The 19,710-nt window shown below is 37.0% G+C and overlaps 1 protein-coding gene across 1 annotated transcript in view; it reads right to left on the reverse strand.

The window, feature by feature from the left end:
- Positions 1-19,710, reverse strand: part of KLHL13 (kelch like family member 13) — a 42,617-nt gene that overhangs the window by 15,762 nt on the left and 7,145 nt on the right. Inside the window, exons 2-3 of the mRNA XM_023734479.1 lie at positions 6,721-6,853; positions 6,000-6,196 (exon numbers count right to left, since the gene is read on the reverse strand). Coding sequence (XP_023590247.1) covers positions 6,000-6,196; positions 6,721-6,853 — 330 coding nt within the window. The remainder of the gene's footprint in view (positions 1-5,999; positions 6,197-6,720; positions 6,854-19,710) is intronic.

Genomic DNA, 19,710 nt, shown 5'->3' on the forward strand with positions numbered 1-19,710 from the left:
ATAGGAAATTAATTTTTATCAAGTACATGTAATCAAACCTACAGAAATTAATCATAAAATATAAGGATTAAAGAATCAAAGGCTGGAATAACAGTTAACAATATAAGCAGACCAATAATGATAAGCCATTTTTGGAAAAATATAGGATGATTCAACTATGATTCATTTCAATCCACTTCTCAGTCATGATTCTTAAAAGTGCCTCAGCTACCAGATCCACAAACATTTCTTTAGCCTAGATAGTATCAAATAATGGGCAAACGCAATAATATAACATATAATACAATGCAATCCATTTATAATAGAATGCATTACATTTTGAAAATATAAAATACAAAGTAAAAAGCTTATTAAAAAAAAACCTCAAAAGTAGAAAGAACTCCAATTTTATCTGAATACATAATCTGCCCAAAATTCCAAAGAAGGTACACTTAAATTCAGAGTCATTACAGATGCTAATCCAAATAATTATATTAGTGTTTTAAAGGATAAGCAAGCAAAAAAGGACAAAATTTCCTGACCCCTTACAGGAACTGATAAAATTGTTGTTAAAATAATCAAGCGCACATTTATGTTTCCAGGACAGATTTTATAAATTGCCCTACTATAACCAAATAACCTACACAGTCATCCTCAAGGCAGTTCCAAGCATCATAATTTTGAAAGTGGTTTTCTCATTAACATACCTGTACTCACTGCTGCTGTACTAAATTGTTCAAATTACATTCCTCGAGGCACCCAAACATTGTTATCAACATAATTTGAATGGCAAGTTTCATCAGATAACTGTGATGTTATTCTGTGGAAGATCAGGGTTTTATACAAAGAAATTCCCACAAGTATCAGCTTTTTTACTCTCAAGAGAAGCAAAGACTAAGAAAGCTGGCAAAATCTGGGGGACTCCTCAGACACTCAATGTACCAAATTCTCCTTGGCGCTAGCTAGTTTATTAGAATGAGAGTCTGTCATCAGGTACAACCAATGCAGAGAGAGGGAAAGCACGTCCACAGAAAAAGACTGGCAAGAAATCAAACAAGCCACTTTGGGAAGCAAAGGATGTAACAGGCATCTTTCGTTCCACAGGTGAGAACATTGCAGGACATGGGGAAGGGACCTTTTGGTGACAACCAAGGGATGATAACAAACAAAAAACACCACTCTCTCTGTCTTTGTCTCTCTTTAGTTTCTAAATGCCATTTGAAGTGATTAAAGAGCTATATCCTGAGTCTGATGGTGTCTCCAGCTTGGGCAATCTAGCTCTTATTCCTTTGCACTTTGAATGTATTTCCCTTACTGGATACAACATTAGTTATTACAATGGTCTTTGGGCTACACGGCTACTATATTTGGCAGCAGCTCATGGTGGTAATGTACCAATTGAAATGGGTGGTTCATCAGAACCATGCTGGGGGGCTGGGGTGGTTTGAGCCCAGGCTAGGTCTCTTCTCCTTTCCATATGGAGTCCTAGATGGCAGGTGGCAAGAATAGGATGGTCATGGTTGCAGTCAGGGATGATATTTAGAATACTGAACAACCAGCACATCCTTGGTACCAACCAATCAGAATAGATGTTCATCCATAAACAACCAGTATGACGATCTGGGTACTCGCAGAATATCAGCCCTGACCATAAGGAAGTCAAGATTGGCTTGACGAGGAGGGAAAGAATTTTGATGCATTCTGAACTATAACTATCTGTACAATTTTTTCTCTAACGTATTAAATCTCCACAAAGGCAAAAAATATATGCACATTAAAAGACATGTCCATCAATTTTTATGGAATAAATCCAATTTAGATTAAATAAGAAATGTGAAAACCAAACCCATTGCCATCGAGTCAATTCCAACTCAGAGCGACCCTATAGAACAGAGTAGAACTGCCTCGTGGGGTTTCCAAGGAGTGGCTTGGTGGTGCAGTAGTTAAGAGTTTGGCTGCTAACCAAAAGGTCAGCAGTTCAAATCTACCAGCTGCTCCTTGCAAACCCTGTGGGGCAGTTCTACTCTGTCCCACAGGGTCACTATGAGTTGGAATCTACTTGACGGCAAAGGGTTTGGGTTTTTTTGGGGTGTGAAAAATATTTACTAAACAGGCACTCCCCAAATTACAAACACTGGACTTGTAGACTTTCCATTCAGAACTGTTGTTTAAATGCCCCCACCCCACCCCTAGCTTGCTGCTAATAGTATAGCATCACTTAATAGCCAAAGAAACGGACTTTTCCAATGACTTCTGATTCCCTTCATTTTTTCCCTTGAGAGAACCAAGTTCTCCCTTTTTCTGTCTTTTGCCTCTCTCCTACATATAATGATTTTTCACCTTTCTATTCCTCTCTTCAATGCTTCACCACACTCAGTCATCTCAATAAAAATTTCTCTCCATTTCACTGTGAGTTCCCCAGCCCCATCACTGATAATAAATGTATATATGGGACCAATGATACACCTTTTTCAAGATAAAATTAAATATAACTTGAAAAATAATAAATTTAAAGAAACAGTGTCATCAAGTCTGATGGCATCTTCATTCTCTGATTAAATAAGCCTTTGTATAAAATAAGGAGCCCTGGTGCTGCAGTGGTTAAAGCATTTGACTGCTAACAGAAAGGTCAGAGGTTCGAAACCACTGGCGGCTCTGAGGGAGAAAGATGTGGTAGTCTGCTTCCGTAGAGATTTACAGTGTTGGAAAACCTGTGGGGTCACTATGAGTCGGAATTGACTCGATGGCAGTAGGTTGGTTTGGGTTATATAAAAATGAAGAAAATGTTTTCTTGCTCACCTTTATTACATTCTGTTTATTTAATATTCGAATTGTAATATTTCCAGCTCATTTACAAATGCCATATTTTGGCAACTTTATATTAAATTGGGTTTTGTGGGCTGGCCTATAATCCTCTATGATTAATTCTTCAGAACAAATGCTAGATGCTACAAATTCCAAATTGCAAACAAATAATAAAAATTTTAAGCCCAACTTGTTTGTAAATAGGGATGTCTGCAGAGTATCTAGCATGCTTTAGTTCTGCAATGTCATAAGGACAAAAACGAATGTAAATTTCATAGGTATTATAAACTAAACAAAGGCAATATTCCATTATCTCCATGGTACATGAAAGTCTGAGTTTTTAGTTACATTGAAATTTTTAACTATTCTTCTTTATAACCTTCACTGTTATCCTTTTGTATTCACTTAATACTCCTCTTTTTCACAAGTACCAAGAATATAGCATAGCAAAAAATATAAACGCTAGATCCTTTAAGCAATAATAATAATTACCACCCTAAAAGAAACATATTACTGCAAAGGATGGCAAAGTTAGGAGGGGTGGTTCTTGTACTACTGAGCCTGATGCTCTTATAGGCAACTCATGTCTCTATCTCACCAAACACAAGTGTGGCTGTAACACTATATTTAAAGTTATCATTCAAATCTAATATATAAACCCTTTGCGGGTTATTTGCTGGTTCAGGTTATATGTACCAATGCTCTGTCTCATCCACACAAATGATGAAGAATGGATGGAACAGAATTTATTAGAAGCAGAGTTTTCTTTCTACCAATTCAAACACAAATAATGTTTTGGTTATGTGAGCTAGTCTTGCTATAGCATTAAAAACATAAAGCCCATTTGCTCTAAAATATTTGGTTTCAGCACACTCTTTAAAATGTGAGATCATTATATTAAAACATTATCTATGATAACTTAGCTTGTGGAAGAACTAAAGTCAAATCCTCTTTTGAAAAATGTTTATAGCATCTTGAAACTTTCAGTTCTCCTAAGTAGAAAAGGTACCCAGGGCTACTGTTTTTCCTAATTCACTTGATTGCTTGAAAGGGGAAAGGGAAATAAATACAGCAAGGCTGAACTTAAGTTTAACTAGAAAATGAAATGCATGAAAGAAAGATAAAGGAAAATCTGGATCCCAACATGTTTGAGGAAGTGATCTATCAACTTTTCTCCGAAATTATCATGGATTCAGACAGGGAAGATTTCCACTGTAAAATCATGCAGACATTTCCTAAGCAAAGATAATGAAAGATAAGTCAAGTAGAGTTGTGCTAAGAAAAGAGGTGTTACCTAACTGAGAGAGGTAGGAATAAACTATACCACAAGTAAACTTTGTCAGGGAGAAGCCTCTTCATTAGAAATGGGTTTTAGAACATCTGCAGAGGACAACAGGAATGAAGAATATAATCTTTAAGACAATATTAAGTAGTTATAAAAAGGAAGACATTTCCAAATGATTAAAACATACAGTTATAATAAATATTTCAAATAGATTAAGGAACCAATGGTTTAACTACTGGGAATTTGTCAATATTGCAAAAGTGCTGTGATATTGTCTTTGAATAGTTTTGCTTTAAATAGCTAGTGCAAAATTATTTTCTAATCCTTTTATTTTGACAATTATGTACTACCATAACTTTTCATGAATTATGCTTTTTCCTGTTTGATCTTTTTCTTTCAGGTAAAGGAACTGGTCACAATCGACATCTGAAGGTGTAAGGATTAAACTTCTGTATTAGAAAATAGGTCAAAAATGCCTCTAGTTAATGATTAGTTCCAAAGAAATCATGGCATTGTCTCTAGTTTGGCTCAGGACAACTATGTGTTCCTAAGCTCAGTGTAAAGCGATGTTAAGAGTATATAAATGTAAGCATTAAGTGCTATTACTAAATTAATTATTGGACTTAAGACATCTAAAAAGTTATGCTCAATACAATTCATTTTCCCTTGAAATTAAGCTGCTATATGATGTCAGTGGCACGAAACTAGAAGGAAGATGCTTACAGATCTTCAGGAGAAGGGCCTAGTATGATTAAATTAAAATGCAATTTGGCACCCAAATCCAGTAATGGCGACAAGAAGTATCATGGGAAATTTAAAACTTTGCTTTGACTACCTGTTCAGTAGAGATGACCTCTTAAGGAACAATCAAAATTAACAATGTAACATCATGCTGCCATAAAATCCATAAAAACAGCAGTTCGTTTAAAAGTTTACAAGTAATCATGAATACTTTGTGTATTTTAAAATGGAAACAAACAAACCGAAGACACACTTTCAAAAATCCAGTTAAATTAGCTGTTGGCTGACTTCATAAGACAGGGAGTAGCTTATTAATAAAATAATTAAGGACAAGTTCTCTTGAACCTTAGTGTTTTAAAGAAGGCTCCATGACCCAAAGCTGTTATTTTGAGGTTAACAGCAATTATTTACCAATATGAAAATTGATATGGATTAAAACTGATTATAGAAAAACATATCATCCGTCAACATAATGAATTAGAAAATATATAAAACATGTACTAATGCCATAATATTTGATCAAAAAAGCAAGCTCTATAAACTCTGGAAATCTTGGCAACATTCCTCTATAACGTAGGCACTTAGTTTCCCACAAATAAAATTCAACCAGGTGACTGCTGAGTGGTTACTTGCTTCATAGCTGTATGTGCCCTCTCGTACCTAGTAAACAAAAAAAAAAAGGCTAAAATATTTTAGTGGGTACTGTGTTTCTGTGGAATCAAGACTTATACCCTTTCAGGTTTATACATAAATGTTAGTTCTTTTTAAGACCTAGCTCCCATGTTATAGGAAAAAAAAAGTATTGAGCCTATTTTAAGAGACTACTAGAAGCTCAAATTACTTTTCCACAGAATTCCATTTAAGAAGGCTGCTTGTATAAAATCATCAAGGTAAAAAACAGATTACAGTATATAACATTATCAAACATGTTAAAGTATATATCATTATCAAGCACTGTTAGTGTTTGATGTCATTTGATTACACAGAAGGCTTTTCTTAACCGATTCCATTTTATAATATAATGCACCTGTACTTTTTTCTTCTCAGCTTACTTACAGACCACATACTACATGTCAACTCTCTCTAATGCCAGAAGTTTTACATGTCTACACAGCAGATACATGAGTCCTACTCTAAATAGGCTACATCAGAGTCTACCCAGGAAAAATAAAATTTGAAAACATCTTACCCCAGATATGAGAAATACTTTACAGAAGTCCAAAACGGGCAGAATCTGTAGAAAGCTGGCCGCTTCCAGTGTGTCTTGAAGGTTGTCCATATTAAGAGAAAGCTTTGCAGTATAAATGAAATCAATAATTTTCTTTAGACCAACTTTGCTCACGCCATGAAGCTTAATGCACATTAAATCTTGTTCTTTCATTCCACCTTAAATAAAAAAACATTCAATTAAACAAAGGTGGATAATTTAATTAAGGTCAAACTCACTTCTGCTGCTAATTAGATGCAATAAACCAAGGAGAAGTCTTATTCTGTATAAGCATTCCTGACAGAGTCAGCCTTCTGCATATAAAAAAGAACATCTGTATACTAATGGAGATTGTATATGATGCAAGTGCTTCCAAAATGCTCTCCTATCACTTTGTATCTTTTGATGGATAAAGATTGTATTAGCGGTACCAGAGTCTTTGATGGCCAAATCAGATATGTGTCTGGAAAAGAAAAGCTGTGAAATAAACATGGACAGAAATATGAAAACATACACTCATTTCACAAGTTAAAAAAAACACCACCCATAACCATACATACTGGCATAATCCTTTTGAAACTGTTTCCTCTTGTAAAGACACAGCCCAAAAGAACTGAAGTTCACTTCAGAAGTAAAAGGATTTAAACACAGATTTTTTTCACATCATTCTAATATTGATGCAGAGTTTTAAAAAGCAAGTTACCTGTGAACATAGCCTTGAAGTAATCACTAGCAGATGCCATCATGACTCTGTGCACAGGGAAGGCATCATCCGTGTCACCTGGCATCAAGGTCACATCACAAAGCAATCCTTCAAGTCGAAGCTGGTCAAAGCCCTAAAACAAGAACATCAGGTGAGCCACTAATCCTGGTAAAATGGGTATACGAATCTCTGTGTGCTAAAACTCTGTTTACATATTAATATGGGTGCAATATATTTGGAATATAAAGCCAACAGAATAATCACTCAGGAGAAGGAAAAAAAAAAAACCTGAACAGTTTCCTTGATATGTGACAATGTACATTTTATTTCAACATAGGGAAAACATAAAATTAAGACTAATTTAGATTAAGAACAAAAAAGGAAAGCATAAATACATTCGCTTATTTATGGATTTCATTTTACTTGGATCCACAATCAACATCCATGGAAGGCAGCAGTCAAGAAATCAAACAACGCATTGCATTGAGCAAATCTGCTGCAAAAGACTTCTTTAAGGTGTTAAAAAGCAAAGATGTCATCTTGAAGACTAAGGTGCGCCTGACCCAAACCTTAGTGTTTTCAATCGCTTCATACGCATATGAAAGCTAGACAATGAATAAGGAAGACCAAAGAAGAATTGACGCCTTTGAATTGTGGTGTTGGCGAAGAATATTGAATATACCATGGACTGCCAGAAGATCAAACAAATCTGTCTTGGGAGAAGTACAACCAGAACGCTCCTTAGAAGCAAGGATGGTGAGACTTCATCTCACATACTTTGAACATGTTATCAGGAAGGATCAGTCCCTGGAGAAGGACATCACGCTTGGTAAAGTAGAGGGTCAGCGAAAAACAGGAAGGCCCTCAATGAGATGGACTGACACAGTGGCTGCAACAATGGGCTCAAACATAACAATGATTGTGAGGATGGTGCAGGACCGAGCAGTGTTTCGTTCTGTTGTACACAGTGTCACTATGAGTTGGAACTGACTCAGCAGTACCTGACAACAACAACATTTATGCAACCATTCACTTTTACCTTATTTTGAAAAAAAAAATTACCATGTACACTTCCATTCTCCCAGCTGCAAAATTAGGATGTTAGACTGTTTAATGCTCCTTTTCATAATAAATGGAAATATTTTAATAGTTCTTTTATAGTGCTTTACACCAAGACATCATATATTTTTTTGAGAAAGAAAGTTAGAGAGTATCTGCATTAACTGCAAGACAGAAGTTCCTTTCTATCAACTAGATTATTCCAACTCTTTGGAAAGCAGGGATTGTGCCTTAGACATCCCTATACTCAGTATACAGCTGCTACTTGATGAATTATCTTTCAAGTTTCAAGTTTGGGATTTAATTATCTTTGGTAAAAAGGAGCCCAGGGAGTCTCAACTTAATTGAGACTTAATTATCCCCAAATGCCTAAAGGATTACTGGAGGATTAATAGGCTAGCACCCACAGCTGAGGGGAGGGACAGGACGCTGGTGAGAAGAATGACCATTCATTAGTTCTTCCAACCACTCCCTTGATGATCCCAACCAATGACAAATAGGCAGTTATCCCTTGGGAGAATGAAACACTTTTAAAATTATAATAGGCTGGTGAAATGTGCCAAAAGGGAACAAAATACAATTTAATGATGAGGCCCAGAACGAAGATTTTTGCAAATTTTAGTCTGTAGTTTCAAAGACAGAAATATTCTGTTATAAATATCATAAAGATACGCATACAAATTTCTCTCTAATAATATAATAGTGTAATGCAACAACCCATAGCAAGGATTATTCTTCCTCTTAATATTTTAATGACCTCAAAAAAAAACTTTTATTTATAAAAGTTATGCTTCACTGATTTAAGAAGCAACAGGCACAACATACTGAAGAATGCAATTCTAGAAATATTGATCTATACATGTGAATAACATAAACCTCAGTCTAATCATCTTTTAATAATAATTTTTAAATTTATTTTTTAAGGAACTGCTTGAATCTACAAAAATGGAATTTCAAAGAGATTATCTGATCTAGCCACTTTCTCTCTCTAGAGAGAGAAATATTCTTATTCCAAAAATATTTATACCAAAAACCAAAACCAAATCAATTGCCATCGAGTCGATTCTGCCTCATAGCAACCCTATAGGACAGAGGAGAATTGCCCCATAGGGTTTCCAAGGCTGTAAATCTTTACAGAAGTAGACTGCCACATCTTTCTCCCACAGAGCAGCTGGTGGGTTCAAGCTGCCAACCTTTAGGTTACCAGGTAAACACTTTAACCACTGTCCCACCAGGGCTCCTCAAAAATATTGATACATTATACACGTATTTTAGAACAGAATTGTGCATAATATTTTCTTTCTCTTTCTCCAACAATGATTAGCATCAGTTTTTATTCCCAAATATCAAATCTTTTACAAATGTTTCTATTTCTTCTAGACCTTGGGTTCCATTTAAGACGGGGTTGTTGTCTGTCCTCAATATTTTTACTCCAACCTTTCCAACTCCCCATCCTATAATTCTCTCCATATCTTTTTTCCCCCCTACATATCCCTTTGGGGAAAAAAGAGAGTATTAAAAAATCATTTTTATTGTCTCTGTATTAAACTTAGCCAATGTATCAAAACTTCAAATGCTATTAAATAGAGGGAGGCACCTTTGTAATACCCTGAAAGACTAAAACATTTTAAATGGGTTTGATAAATTTAAAAATACTCATATTAAAACAGAAGCAAATATGAGCTGGAATTACACAACTGTAATATAGAAACCAGAACAGCTAGGAACAATTTATACAAAAAGTTGGTCGGATGTCAATAGCTGTCAAATTAAATATGATGCCATTGTGAAAAGCTACACTGATACTGTCAGGTGTTAAAAAGGAACCTGATAAGCAAATCTTTCCACTATATTCTGCATCAGAAAGAACGTACGAGTACACTATCGGGTTTTGATCAGTGTAATTTTGGAGAGGAAGTGGAGGAAAAAATGCATCCTGAGAAGAGTAATAAAAATTATTAATGGAAAATATGATTTATGAATAAAGGCTAAGGAACTAGAGAAGAAAAGGGTAAGGAATGGCTTTACTCCAATCTTTAAATGTAATTTATTTGATCAAAACAATACCAACCATGTTTTTATGAGGCTGCTCTTCATTTAATTCAGAGGACAGAAAAGGAACAGACGCACTTAAGTTGAAAGAGATACATAGGTTGGACATAAAAGTTTATACTGATATTAATTAAACTCTGCTCTTACCATATAACACTTCTCAGTATTTAAAAACTTCTAATGGCTCCCTATTACTGTGTTATATCGCCACTCCTGGTTTTCAAACACTTCTCTAACCTGGCCCCAACTCAACTATTCAACCTTATTTTTCATTATTTCCCTGTGAACTCAAAATCCATCTTATCAGATTGTTCTCTAGACTATCTCATGGGTGGGGAAAAAAATAGCCTTACTCTGTTTCCAGTATTTTTATTTATGTCATTTTTTTCACATGGAATGCCCTCCCTTCTTCAAAGTCTAGTTCAAACTTGATCTTCTTTGCAAAGCTATCTCTAACCAACTCTCTTCTAAAATAATTAGGCACCTTTAGTCTGGGTCACACAATTTAGTATTTAATTATAGACTACAGACTTCTGCTTCCAGCGAAGATGGGGCAACAGGGACTAGATTTACCTTACCTCCTCAAACAAAACGACTTAAAAACCAGACCCAAATATATATATATATATAACACTTTAAGACACTGCACATCAGGATGAAGGAGAGAGATCTATGAGAGATGAGAAACAAATGAAGTAAGCCATAGGATTGCCACACTTTACTGCCTGGAGAGTTTCCAGACTGGGGCACAGGGAGTGGGAAGCCCAGCAAAGCCCAGCATTCTGTCAGAACACAAGAGGAGAGATCTGCACAGAACCAGAACTCGGGAGATCTGCAAATGGTCCCCCTCAAGGTGATTACTAATAAGTGCATGTGTCTGGGAAAAGATCCATCCAAGAGGAGCACAAGGAACCATCTCCAAAGCTCACAAAGTGCTGTCATAGTTGCTATACGAACCATAAGAGTGGAAAACCTTATAATTTCTGGGCCTTAGGCACAGTGCAGGGACTCCTGGTGGTGCAATGTTTAAGCGCTCGGCTGCTAACCGAAAGGTTGGCAATCTGAATCCACCAGCCGCTCCACGGAAGAAAGATGTGGCAGTCTGCTTCCATAAAGATTACAGTCTTAGAAATCCTATGGGAAGTTCTATTCTGTCCTATAGGCTCGCTATGAGTTGAAATCAACTCCAAGGCACACAGCAACAACAGGCAGAGTACTGAGAAGGATTTTGCCTCAGTAATGGTGAGAAGTTAGACCTAGAATAAACGAATCTCTGGTTCCACCTACCAAAGCTTAAAATTAAATGAAAAAAAAAAGGAATGATAGCAGAAGGATTGGAGAAGAAAGTCAGAATGCAAAGTACCACCCAGCTTGACAATAAGTCCCCTACCCCTTTTTTTCCAGTATACCCTGGCCTGGATTTAAGGTATCTTGAAAGCTGGGAGCAGTCGTCTGGGCACAGACAGACAGAACACCAGGAAAAGCCCTCGTTATGACTCAAAGAGTAGGAAAGGAGATTTTTAAAGCTCAGAGAAACTGGAGAAAACCCCTCAATTTTCTTTTTTCTTTTTCTCTGTTCTCATAAGCCCCAACTCCCAGGCAATTCCAAGGCAGTGGTGGTGGCAGCAGTGACAGTGGCAACAATGCGGGGAGGAGGGTGGTGGTGGCAGATGCCTAAAACTCTGAGGGAAAGGAACCCTTCTCTTTGATCAGAGGAGCTGTGGTAGTTTCTCTGCAGTGAGTCCCCACTGCATGGACATTTCAACATTGTTCTCTCAGTAATTTATTTAAAAAGTAAACAGAAATCAGTAATGATATAGAAGACTTGAATAACACTTCTTGATCAAATAGACACTTACAGAATACTTCACCTAACAACAGTAGAATGCAAATTCTTTTCAAGTGCACATGGATTTTCCAAGATATACCATATTCTGGGCCATAAAACTAGTCTTCATAAATTTAAAAGGATTCCAGCCATACAAGGTATGTTCTCTGACCAGTGTAGAATTAAATTATAAATAATCCCCAAATATATGGAAACTAAAAAACATACATCTAAATAACCCATGGGTCAAAGAAGAAATCAAAAGGGAAACTAGAAAGTATTCTGAATGAAATGAAAATGAAAACACAATATATCAAAAATTGTGGGATGCAGCTAATGCTGTACTTAGGGAGAAATTTAGACTACTATTGAGAATAGAAGAAAAGTTTCATATGAATGATCTCAGCTTCCAACATAAGAAACTAGGAACAGAAGAGTGAATTGATCCTCAATTAAGCAAAAGAAAGGAAATAATAAAGATCAAAATAGAAATCAATGAACTAGAAAACAGAAAAATAGAGAAAAAAGCAATAAAACCAAAAGCTGGTTCTTTAAGAAGATCAATAAATTTGATAAAACTGTAGTCAGATTGATCAGGGAAACAAAAAAGAAAGAGCGAAAACACAAATTAGCAATATCAGGATTGACAGAGATAATATTATTAGAGATTCTACAGATATTAAAAGAATAGAGATTAGAGAAATGCAAATCAAAACCACAATGAAATACCACATAACCTCCACTAGGATGGCTATTGTCAGAAAAATGGAAAACAAGTGTTGGCAAGGATGTGGAGAAATTGGAACTCTTATCCATTTTCGATGGAATTGAAAATGGTGCAGCTACTGTGAAAAAGTTTGGTGGTTCCTCAGAAAGTTAAGCATAGAATTACCATAGGACCCAGGATTTCCACTCCTGAGTGTATACCCAAAAGACTTGAAAGCAGGAACACAAACAGATACTTGTACATCAATGCTCATTGCAGCACTACTCACAATGGCCAAAAGGTAGAAACAACCCAAATATCCATCAACAGATGAATTGATAAACAAAATGTGGCATATACATAGAATAGAATACTATTCAGCCATAAAGAAAAATAAAGTTCTGATACATGTTACAACATAGATGAACCTTGAAAACGTTATGTTTAGTGAAATAAGTCAGACACAAAAGTACAGCTATTGTATGATCCCACTTATATGAAATATCTAGAACAGGAAAATCGTAGAGACCAAAGTTTATCCGTGGTTATCAAGGGCAGGTAGAAGGAGGAATGGAGGAGTTATTGCTTGAGGGGCACTTAAGGGAAACAAGAGTTTCTGTTAAGGGTGATGAAAAATTTTGGAAATGTACAGTGGTGATGGCTGCACAACATGGTGAACGTAATTAATGCCACTGAAGTATACACGTAAAAATGGTTGAAATGGTAAATATTTGTTAAGTATACTTTACCACAATAAAATAAAGGATGAGGAAATATGAGCAACTATATGCCAAGAGGAGCCCTGGTGGTGTAGTGGTTAAGACCTTGTCTGCTAACCAAAAGGTCAGCAGTTCGAATCCACCAGCCGCTCCTCGGAAACCCTTTGGGGGCAGTTCTACTCTGTCCTTATAGGGTCGCTATGAGTTGGAATCAACTCAATGGCAATGGGTTTTATACGCCAATAAATTTGACAACTTAGTTGAAATGGACAAATTTCTTGAAACACACTAGCTACTGAAGTTTACTCTAGAAGAAATAAATATCCTGAATAGCCACATACCTACTAAAAAATTGAATTTGAAGTAAAAAAAAATCTTCCCTCTCAAAAAAGACTCAAGAACCAGATGATTTCACTGATGAACTGAAAGAAACAATACCAATTCTAACCAAACACATCCAGAAAATTGATTAAGGAGGGAGCATATCCCAACTCATTCTATGTGGCCAGCATAGCCCTAATACTAAAACCAGACAAAGATGATCAAATAAAACTAAGATCAAAAACCTCTCATGAACATAGATGGGGAAATTCTTAACAAACTTTTAGCAAATTAAATCTAACAATATATAAAAAGGACAATGTATCATGGCCAAGTGAAATTTATTCCTGCAATGCAAGGTTGGTTTAGCATTCATAAATCAATCAATATAATTCCTATTAACAGACTAAAAACTAAAAACCATAAGATAATTTCAATAGGTGAAAATAAAACATTTGATAAAATCAAACACTCACTCTTGATTTAAAACAAACAAACAAACAAAACTCAGAAAACTAGGAATAGAAGGGAACTTCCTCAAACCTACAGCTAACATCATACCTAATGGTGAAAGACTGAATGCTTTTCCCCCAAGGTCAGGAAAAAGGCAAGAGTATACAATCTCACTACTTCTATTCAACATTTTTCTGGAGGTTCTAGCCAGTACAATAAGGCAAGAAAAAGAAATAAAGGGTATCAGATCGGAAAGGAAGAAGTAAAACTGTCTTTATTTATAGTCAAAAATTATTATAGAAAACCCTATAGAATCTACAAAAAAAAAGCTCCTACAAACTAATAAGTTTACCAGTGTTGCAAGATATAAGACCATATGCAAAAGTCAACTGATTACTACATACTAGCAACGAACAATCAGATATTGAAACTATGTATTACACTCTGCATTCATATTTAGCTCACAGTTGGTATGTGCTAATCCTCTTTACCACTTCCACACATGTTAAATAACCAAAAATACTCAATTAACAGAGCAGGGTGATAACATGCCAAAGTGGCCTAAAAAGAAAAAGTGGTAAACAGCCTTTCAATTTATATCCTAAAGATACACACTCAAATGGAAATATAATGATAATCTAATATACCTCAAGAAAGAGTACCTCTAGAGCTATCCCCAAGAAAAACTATATACCAATTTCCCTATATCTTAGCTGGCATTCCGAGGACACTGAAAAGAAATAGTAAGTATCAGTTTAATAAAAACTTTTATAATCTATATTATTTGAGTTTTGCTTTTATAAAAGGTAAGTTACCTTAAAATCATTATGCCTGTATTTTTATGTTGATAATACATTTTCAAAGTTATCTATCTTCTTATCATTAGGTTTTAAAATAGGGTAGAGTTCATCAGCATGACATGATCAGCAACTCAAACATTTACCTTGGGGTAAACATTTCATAAACTTAACCCACTGGAAGGCAACACATATTAATTTGTATAGGCTCTTGGAATAACCCATTTCTTTAAAATTATATTACCTAGATAATAACTTGATGGTATAAGATGATAGTTTTCATTGGCTTCAGAATTAAAAATGGATAGAGAAAATGAATAAATAAAACGAAAGAAAACATGGCAGGAGCAGTCTGACAAGCACTGATCTTAAGATGAGAAAATGCCAATTAGGAACCTAGACATCCTTAGCAGGGCGGCATTTTCAAGCTCTCTAGGTTTGAGTAAGCATAGCCAACACTCCAGAAGTGATTTGTTTCCACCTGGGAAAGCAGCCTACAATTAATATACACTGCTACCAGCTGAAGCATGGAACTCTAGTTCCATGTTCTAACAGGGATGCTTCCAATTGGCAGTTGGCAATTTTTCTGGTTTTTTTTCCTTCTTCTTCTTTTCGGCAGAGGAAAAGAAAGGTAGGCAGGCAGGAAGATACTCTTCAAAATTCTATTATTTCTATTAAGAATAACATCTTCACTATGTCATTCATGCCAAATTATCCTTTAGCCTTTGTTAATACATGATTTATATTTAATAGCCAATGAACATTTAATATTTGTAGACATTATATTTAAAAAAAGAGAATATAGTTTATGGCAAGATTCAAAGAAATATACATACAAATCCACAATCAGAAAGCCTGGATTCAAGCCCCAGTTTTTGTAGTATAGTTTCTGTAGTGGCTATGTGACCTTGGGAAAACCTTCTAACCTCCCTGAACTTCCATAAAATGGAGATAATAATCCTTGCCTTTTCTATCTCACAGGATTATTTCAAATATCAAATAAGGCAGGTATATATGAAAGTGATTTATAAGCTGCTGTCCAAATTAATTTATTCCACAAACAATATTAATGAGAACAGTAAAATGCATTGAGTACTTCCTCTGTGCCGGGCACAGCACTAAGCCATTTATTGTGTATTATTTCTTTTAATAATAATGATAATAGTAGAAATGTATTAAGCATTCATCATGGACCCCAGCTCCAGATTCTAGGCATACAAGAATGACAAATTAGATCCTAGAAGTAGAGACTCTCACTACTAAGTGATGTTAATAAAGGATAAGGGGTGTGAACAGAAGAAGCCACTAACTCTGCCTGGGTCAAGAGAAGTTTTATAGAGGAGGTATCATTTAAGATGGGTCATTATGAACGAATAGGAATTTACCAGACAGAACAAGTAAAAGAGAGGCAAACCAGGGAGAGGGAATGGTATCTGCAAAGACAATGAAGTGTGAAAGAGCAATATATGCATAGGGAATACTGAAAAATCAGAAGATTTCCAGGCATTTTCCATAACTGTCTGTTCTAGGGACCATAAAACTGAAGGCTTTGGGAGAAAATATTTGAAAATCATATATCTGAGGGACTTATGTCTAGAATCTATAAAGAACTCTTAAAACTCAGTAATAAAAAGATAAATAAGTCAATGTAAAAATGGGCAAAAAATCTGAAAAGGCATTTCTTAAAACATGATATGGAAATAGCCAATAAGCACATGAAAATATGCTCAATGTCCTTAGTCATTGTTGTTGCTGTTGTTAGGTGCCACTGAGTTAGTTCCAACTCATACTGACCCTATGTCCAACAGAACGAAACACTGCACAGTCCTGTGCCATCCTCACAATCCTTGTTATGCTTCAGACTACGGTTGCAGCCACTGTGTCAATCCATCTCGTTGAGGATCTTCCTCTTTTTCTCTGACCCTCTACTTTACCAAGCATGATATCCTTCTCCAGGGACTGGTTCCTCCTGATAACATGTCCAAAGTATGTGAGATGTAGTCTCGCCATCCTTGCTGCTAAGGAGCATTCTGGTTGTACTTCTTCCAAGACAGATTTGTTTGTTCTTTTGGCAGTCCATGGTATATTCAGTATTCTTCGCCAACACCATGATTTAAAGGCATCAATTCTTCTTCAGTCTTCCTTATTCATTATCCAACTTTCACATGCATGTGAGGCGATTGAAAACACCTTGGCTTGGGTCAGGCACACCTTACCTTAAAATGACATCTTTGCTTTTTAACACTTTAAAGAGATCTTTTGCAGCGGATTTGCCCAGTGCAATGTGTCTTTTGATTTCTTGACTGCTGCATCCATGGATGTTGGTTGTGGATGCAACTAAAACGAAATCCTTGACAACGTCAATCTTTTCTCCATTTATCATGACGTTGCTTGTTGGTCCAGTTGTGAGGATTTTTGTTTTCTTTATGTTGAAGTGTAGTCCATTCTGAAGGCTGTGGTCTTTGATCTTCACCAGAAGTGCTACAAGTCCTCTTCACTTTCAGCAAGCAAGGTTGTGTCATCTGCATAACCCAGGTTGTTAATGAGTCTTCCTCCAATCCTGATGCCATGTTCTTCTTCAAATACTCCAGCTTCTTGGAGTATTTGCTCAGCATACAGATTGAATAAGTGTGAAAGGATACAACCCTGATACACACCTTTCCTGATTTTAAACCACACAGTATGCCCTTGTTCTGTTCAACAGAATGAAACGTTGCCCAGCCCTGCACCATCCTCACAATTGTTGCTATGTTTGAGCCCATTGTTGCAGCCACTGTGCCAATCCATCTCATGGAGGGCCTTCCTCTTTTTCACTGGCCTTCTACTTTACCAAGCATGATGTCTCTCTCCAGGGACTTGTCCCTCCTGATAACATGTCCAAAGTACATGAGACAAAGTCTTGCCATCCTTGCTTCTAATGAGCATTCTGGTTGTACTTCATCCAAGACAGATTTATTCATTCATTTGGCAGTCCATGGTATATTCAATACTCTTCTCCAACACCACAATGTAAAGGCATCAATTCTTCGGTATTCCTTATTCATTGTCCAGCTTTCCCATGCATATGAGGCAACTGAAAACACCATTGCAAGGTGGGGCCAAGATGGCAAAGTAGTCAGACACTTCCGGTGGACTCTCTTACAACAAAGAACCAAAAAAACAAGTGATTTGATTATATATGGCAATTTGAGAGCCCTGAACATCAAAGGCAGAGTTGAGGAACCGGAATGAGTGGCAGGGGGAGGGAGAGACTGTTCAGATGCAGTGAGGAGTTGCCAGACCTGACCCGGTGAGAGCCTGAGCCCTTCAGGCCTGATCACCTTGGGGCTGAATGGTGAGGCAGGCAAGCAGCTGTGCTCGGGAGGCGTATTTTCAGCACCAGGAGAGACCCAGCCATTGAGAGTCTACACGGCCACCCAGAACCAGTGAGTAGCAGCCCTCAATACGGCCAAAGATAAGCAATTGCATACGGCCTACCACACAGTAACACCCTCCTTAGGGAAAAACTTCTCTCCCATTTACCTCCCTGCTCCCTGCTCTGCACTGGGTCCTGGACCGGCTTCAGCAGTTGCCGAGTCCCCTGGGCCAGAAGTAGGATCCGTCTCACGCCTGGAGCCATTCTCCCTGACTTGGAGCGTGAACAAATTAACAAATGGGAAAAAATAAACTGCCATCTCCCCTAAGCCAGGAACCCAGGGTAAGCACAGCTCCTTTGTGTAGGCATGGGCGTAAGGGATCCAAGGACTTTGAGTGCCTTTCCCCCTGCATAGACTTGTGGGGGCACATCTCAACAGCATAGGCCCTCATTATCGTATTACAACAGGGTATATACCGGAACCCTAACTTCAACTATTTCAGCTGTGAAGTAGCAGGTACTTGACATTTGACACTGCTCTACCCATTAAGCAGGGTCTTCACCAACCGACATCAAGGGTCTGAGGACTGGTGGCTCCACGTATGCCACCTAGCCAACTGCAATAGAGGCTCATGAATAAGAGGTGCCCCCCACTCCTTACAGCCAACAGCATTAGCTGCTCATAGTCTGGAGGCAAAACCCACCCACCTATGCACTTTGGGGAGTAGGGAAATGCCTTCCTCCTGGATGCCTAGAGGTGGCTGTCAGTCCTCTGCCTTGCTCAGAGTGTGTTCCCATGCTGCAGCCAGATGCCTGTGCCTACACCTATCACCCATGCCTGTCTAGGACTGTAAGTGAGAGCTTACACCTGGGCACCTGAGCTGAATCCATACAGGAGGAGTGGGCGGACTCCTGAGCTCACATAGCTAGTAACAGATTTAACCATCTGGTGACAGGATATTGGAGCTTTAAAGGTGCCAATAATGAAACTAGCTTATACGAGCAGCCTATTTGGGCATATTAAAACAAAACAAGAAGCTAGGACATGGTAAGCAAACATAAATAAATATAATAACTTATTGATGGTTCAGAGACAACAGTCAATATCAAATCGCATAAAGAGACAATCCATGATGGCTTCAGCAAGCTCCAAAATCAAGAATCTAGAAATTTTCCAGAGGAGGAAAATTTCTTGGAATTACCAGAGGCAGAATACAGAAGATTAATATACAGAACTCTTCAAGAAATTAGGAAGGAAATTAAGCAAAACGCAGAATATACAATAGAGGAAAATTAAAAAGATTAGAGAAGAGCATAATGACAAATTTAACAGGCTGCAAGAATCCATAGAGAGACAGCAATCAGAAACCCAGAATATTAACAATAAAATTTCAGAATTAGACAACTCAATAGAAAGTCATAGGACCAGAACTGAGGCAATGGAAGTCAGAATTAGTGAGACTGAAGATAAAGCACTTGACACCAACTTATCTGAGGAAAAATCAGATAAAAGGATTTTAAGAAATGAAGAAACCCTAAGAATTATGTGGGACTCTATCAAGAGGAATAACCTGTGAATGTTTGGAGTACCAGAACGGGGGGGATAACAGAAAATACAGAGAGAATTGTTGAAGATTTGTTGGCAGAAAACTTCCCTGATATCGTGAAAGATGACAAGATATCTATCCAAGATGCTCATC

Source organism: Trichechus manatus, unplaced genomic scaffold (assembly GCF_000243295.1).
Source record: "Trichechus manatus latirostris isolate Lorelei unplaced genomic scaffold, TriManLat1.0 scaffold00068, whole genome shotgun sequence".
NCBI classification, from domain to species: Eukaryota; Metazoa; Chordata; class Mammalia; order Sirenia; family Trichechidae; genus Trichechus; species Trichechus manatus.